This window comes from Lontra canadensis, unplaced genomic scaffold (assembly GCF_010015895.1).
Source record: "Lontra canadensis isolate GAN:19392208 unplaced genomic scaffold, GSC_riverotter_1.0 scaffold18, whole genome shotgun sequence".
Classification (NCBI taxonomy): Eukaryota; Metazoa; Chordata; class Mammalia; order Carnivora; family Mustelidae; genus Lontra; species Lontra canadensis.
The window spans coordinates 2,359,057-2,365,056 of record NW_022631012.1 but is presented as its reverse complement, the minus strand read 5'-3'; the positions used below and the strand labels follow the sequence as shown (position 1 = coordinate 2,365,056).

At 39.1% G+C, this 6,000-nt stretch overlaps 1 protein-coding gene across 2 annotated transcripts in view; it reads left to right on the top strand.

Moving 5' to 3' along the window:
- The first annotated feature begins 3,081 nt into the window (after positions 1 to 3,081).
- The window catches only part of SPAG16 (sperm associated antigen 16), a 1,004,614-nt gene continuing 1,001,695 nt past the window's right edge, over positions 3,082 to 6,000 (top strand). For both annotated transcript variants that reach the window (XM_032859869.1, XM_032859870.1), the window contains exon 1: positions 3,082 to 3,239. In XM_032859869.1, coding sequence (XP_032715760.1) covers positions 3,113 to 3,239 — 127 coding nt within the window. In that variant the 5' untranslated portion in view covers positions 3,082 to 3,112. The remainder of the gene's footprint in view (positions 3,240 to 6,000) is intronic.

Genomic DNA, 6,000 nt, shown 5'->3' with positions numbered 1-6,000 from the left:
CCATAATTTGGTCCTTGTAGATACATCAGGGTGCATGTATCTCTTAGAATTAGTATTTTTGCATTCTTTGGGTAAATACCCAGTAGTGTGATTGTTGGATCATAGGCTAGTTCTATTTTTAGCTTTTTTGAGGAAGTTTTATATTGTTTTCCAGGACTGTACCAGTTTGCATTCCTACCAACAGTGCAAGAGGGCTCCCCTTTCTCCACATCGTCATCAACACCTGTTTTTTCCTGTGTTACTTTTTAATTTTTCACAGAACTAGAACAAAAAATCCTAAAATTTGTTATGAACCATAGAAGATTCCAAATAGCCAAAGCAACCTTGAAAAAGAAAAGCAAAGCTGGAGGCATCACAATTCTGGAATTCAAGTTATATGACAAAGCTGTAGTGATCAAAATAGTATGTTATTAGCACAAAAACAGAGACATAGATAAACAGAACAGAATAGAAAACTGAGAAGGGTTCCCAAAACTCTAGGTTAACTAATCTTCAACGAAGCAGGGAACAATTTCCAATGGGGAAAAGACAGTCTCTTCAACAATTGGTGTTGAGATAATTGGACTGCAACATGCAAAAGAATGAAACTGGACCACTTTCTTACATCATACACAAAAACAAATTCAAAATGGATGAACGAATTAGTTGTGAGAGCTGAAACCATAAAAATCTCAGAGGAGAACACAGGCAGAAACCTCTTTGACATGGACCGTAGCAAATTGCTTCTAGACAGGTCTCCTGAGACAATAGAAACAAAAGCACAAATAATTTGTTGGATCTTCATCAAATGAAAAGCTTCTGTACAGTGAAGGAAACTGTCAACAAAACTAAAAGAAAGCCTATGGAATGGGAGAAGATATTTGCAAATGACATATCTGATAAATGGTTAGTCCAAAATATATAAAGAACTTATACAATTCAACACCCCACAAATGAATAATCTAATTAAAAAATGAGCAGGAGAGGTAAATATACATTTTCTTAAAAAAGACATTTCATTTACTATTTATATTTTAGTAACATAGGTATTAAAATATCTGTATTAGAGAAGAGGAAACTAGAGGCTCAAGGAGCTTAAGTTAATTAAGATCATACAGAAGAGCCAGGATTCAAACCTTATGTAGAACATGATATACGTATTATATCTAAAAGCTAACAACAGCCAATAGCCAATGTAACACACACACACACAAATCAAAGTAAACATTAATTGTTCAGAAAGAACTTCCTTTCTGGCTCTCTCATGCTCCTTCATGCCTTGCCGGATGTGCAAAGCCCTGACCATTCCTCACCCAGGCCGTTTCTCAGGCAAGTGTTTACAGAAGACAAACCTGAGCATGTGAGGTAATGCCTCTCTTTGGAACAAAGAAGAGACTTTCTGTAAAAGCAGTTGATTCCCCAATTTCAGAGTTCTTCTCCTGTATTTTCAGCCCCTTATAATTGTTTCTTGCATTTGACGAACATTGAGGATATGTTTGGTGTGAGACATCAAGGACAAAGAATAAGTTATTAATAATAGATATGAGAAATGAGGGAGGATTATGACTAATTGTGACCCTTGGTTATTCTAAAAAACGTAACAAAACTAAGCAATTAACATCAATAGAAAACAAATCTATTTCTTAGTATCTACTTTGTGTCTTGTAAGTTCCTAATTCTTTATATTTTACTCTTTCCAACAATGCTTTGTGGCAGGTATTATTATTATCCTCATTTTATAAATGAGAAAATTGAGGCTAGAGGCAGTAAGTGGTTTGCCCCAAGGTTTCCTAACTAGTAAGTGTTGGGGCCAGGCTCTGAATGCAACTAGTAAGTGTTGGAGCCAGGCTTTGGTTCCAACATCCAGGCTCTCAATCATCTATTAGGAAGTTACCAATATAATTATTATATGTTTTTTGGTAATAAATGGGAGCTTTTATAATGAACTGCTCTTTGTTTTCTTTTTTAATTTTAAATTCAATTTGCCAACATTAGTTTCAGATGTAGAGTTCAATAACTCATCAGTTGCCTATAACACACAGTGCTCATCACATCACATGCCCTCTTTAATGTCTATTACCCAATAACCTCCCCTCCAGGAACTCTGTTTGTTTCCTATAGTTAAGAGTCTCTCATGGTTTGTTTCCCTCTCTGATGACTTCCCATTGAGTTTTCCCTCCCTTCCCCTATGATCCTCTGTGCTGTTTCTTATATTCCACATATGGCATCCAGTTTTCATCAAGAAACATAGAATGGAAAAGAATCTGCAACGAAAAAGGCCTAGCAGATGCTTCTGATATATACACAATACAAACCTGAAGAGTCTGTCATTGCAAAAGGAGTGCACGTGATTGGGCCAGTATTATTGATCACACATTGTGTTAAGACCGTCTGTACCTCATAGTTCTTATAAAAGTGCCTTTCTCTTAGCAGAAGTCAACACTATAAATACTCTTTCAAGCCCCAGTGTATGAAATTGAAGTCAAAACACATGTCCAGATAAATATTTTAAAGGAGGCCAAGAAGGAAATTAAGGTGACTGACTACCCTAGGTCTTTATTGCTAAGCGATTGAGGTTAGTGCTGCTGAGTCAGTCTCTCAATAATGATTTCTCTCTCCTTCTCTCTCTTTTTTTCACTCCTGGTACCCTGGTTCTTTCTCTTTTCCAGGAGTCTTCCCCCAGGGACAATTGGGGGTCTCCACACATAAAATCAAGGGGCTGATATGATGGGTATGTAAGAACCAGGAGAAAGGAAACTTAGACAAGAAAATGAAGCGAGAAAGAAACGCTAGGGTCGAAACGGGGAGAAAAAAAAAGCAAAAAAAAAAAAAGCTGGGTCTGTAAGAAAATGTATGTAATCCAAGCCAACTGTTTCTTGCTCCTCCTCTCATCCACTCCAGGAACTGAGTCCCAGGGTAACTAGGCAACAACGTTGCCGTGGTAACCAGTGCAGGTCAGAGGGCAACAACGCTTTAGGGCTGGGCAGCCCTTCAGAGCGCAGAGCTAGCCTGGTGGGAGCAGTGAGCGTGTCAGACTCTCGCGAGAGCTGCATGCGGTTGTGGGCAAGCGTCTTGGTTTTTGGTCTCGGGGAGAAGCGAGGCTGTCCGGGGGCGGGGCCCGGGAGCGTCTCCTATGGCTGCTAAGCAAGGGATCCCCGAGTCCGCCCTGCGGGTGCTGGAGGAAGCGTTGGGCATGGACTTCACGGCTGCTGGGGACACCGCGGAGGCGGTGGCCGCCGAGGGCGCCTACTACCTGGAGCGTATCCTTACGTGTAGGCGCTGCCTCAGGCACTCCCTTTGGTAACGGGTCTGCGGGCGAGGGCGCGGGCTTCCCATCCGGGGCGTCCTCTGCGGTTTGTGGCCGCCCAGCGGGCCAAAACGCCTCTTGGACCTCAAGGTGGCGTCTGCGCCACCGTGTTCCCCTGAGAGCTCCCCGCCGCAAAGACTAGCCTTTTAGGAGTGTTAGGCTACCGTGTTCCTGTTGGAAGAACCTTCGGGAATCTTGTACTTAGTAACCACTCTGCAAACTTTGGATGGAAGTTTTATGTTAGGATGGTACAACAAATTGATTCAGCCCTCCTTAGGGTTTCCCAAATAAGCCCCCAGCCTTCAGAATATCTTGTGAATCAGTTCAGTCAGGAAAGTTAGGAAACCGGGGAAGACCTCTGCCTCTGGGCTTTACTGAGCTGAAGCTCTGAGCATTCAACTTGTGATTCTGTAGATACTTCAGTTGTCCAATGCTTAAATGATTTGTAAGCGTCAACTTCCTAGGTAGTTTAGGCTATTTAATACAATTATTGCATTTTTATTTTAAAGCAACTAAATGATGACTGGTAAGCTGAGAGGCTCAGAGATGTTAGGAAGAAATCAGATAGTGATGAACAATTAACAGTGGAAATACGAGAAAAATGGAATAGCGATATGTGAATAATTAGGTGCACTATTTCTTGGGATGGCTTTTGAGCTCACATTGTCTGGGCATGTAGACTTAATTGTACTGGAGAGATCGGAGAGTTATGAGGAAAAGATACCTCTTTTTTTTTTTCAGGCAGGTAGGAGAGAGATGATTATCTGTTTTATTCGTAAAGATATCAAGGAAACTCTAAAATCTACCTTATTTTTTGTCCAACTGTGAATGCCCCAGCTTTAATTCAAGACTCCAGAGATCTAACAGTGATAACATTTTGTGGGCTTTGGCAAACTGTTTCACCTGTCCTGACTCAGGCTCTGTACACATTGGTACTTCGGGGAGCTTTGAAGAACTTAGTTGCAAAGACCAAAGATAATATGTAGTATTTTATTTAACGCAATCATTTTTGTAGGAATGTAAGTTTGAATAGTTCAAAATCAATTTAAATGAAATGTTGGTGCCTTAATGTCTTAAATGAGGCTATATACTATTCATAATTCTATAAACAGCTGCTTTTTCCAGTAATATTCCTTTTTAAATTCAGAAATGAGTCAACAATTCTTTTAGAACTTACTTACATCAAGTGTAAAGTTATCTAGTGTCCCTGCTAGTGAATGGTAGCCAGGCATCTTGTTTTTATTTACATTAAGATGATTCCTGTAACACGTAGTTTAATTGTTAACCTGAGACAAACACACTGAGTTAACTTTTTTGCAAGTTGTGAATCTTCAATATAGCATAGTTTTTAGGTTTACTTAATTTTCAGAGAGATTGCTGAGTCACAACTGTCAATATATAGTAGTCTGCACAAAACCTGTCTTACAAAGAATTTTCCAAATAATCATATTTGTAAATAGAAATGACTCTAACTTTTTACGATTTTCTTATCCAATTTCTGAATTACCTGTCCCCTTTGCTTTTCTTCCATCTTTCTTTAGTTGGCTGATATTTTGTGTTTCAACCAAAGGGTAGTCAAGGGATAGCAAAACTATGTATTTTGCCAATTTTCCTACATTCAGTGTTTAGGTAAGAGGTTTAGTCATGAGAGAGGCTTTAACTCTTAGTTAAAATGAAGTTCGAGGATTACTTTAGAATGCTAATTATCTCTGTTTCCCCGGGCTCTCTTAACATGCATAATTAAGAGTTGACTGTATAATGTTATTTGACATTGTTTCTTAAGGCAATTGTGATAGTTGCTGAAGTGAGACTTTCTGAGTTTAAAGTCTTTAGCTCTCAGGTAATTTAATTGAACTATCACAGTAGATAAATAAAAGTTATAATATGCACAAATGAATCAGAAATCTGATGTTCTCTACTTTGCACATACACTTAATCACTTTTAATCTACTGCGTTTGGTCTTGGGCTGCCCTTATTTATGATTGAACAGATGCTCCGCAGAACACTAGACAACAAAATATCAATATTAAGTCTTTGCAAGATACTGACTCTAATTCTCTAGGAAGTTACCCTTTTCTTTGGTGTTAAACATTTAAACATAAAGAACATGTACAGATTAATAGGACCCAAACCAGAAATAGCCAGGATCCACTATGAGGGGAATGGCTTCATTAGTAAAGGTTCCATTATGAGTTCAGAGACTGTGTTGAGGAAAAATAATTCTTAACCCTGCAACACCCCTTCTTTGTAATCTAATACCTGTAAAGGTAGGAGTTATCTGTTTCTCTTCTGAGCAGTTCAGGATATCACTGCTTTTATTTTTTAAACTTCCACAAGGCAAGATATAAACACACATGCACCTAGTTCCTTTTTTAGCTATCTCCAGAGCTTTTAAGAAATCTGTTTACAGAGTATGAGTTCTCTGGAGAACTCTTCATTAGAAAGATATTTGCAACATTGTAAAATGTAAGGCAAGTTTTTTTTTTTTTTAAAGATTTTATTTATTTATTTGACAGAGATCACAAGTAGGCAGAGAGGCAGGCAGAGAGAGAGTCTGGGGAAGCAGGCTTCCTGCTGAGCAGAGATCCTGATGTGGGGCTTGATCCCAGGACCGTGGGATTATGACCAGGGCTGAAGGCAGAGGCTTTAACCTACTGAGCCACACAGGTGCCCTACAAGGCTAGGTTTTAAGTATGTGCTTTGTAAAGGGTCA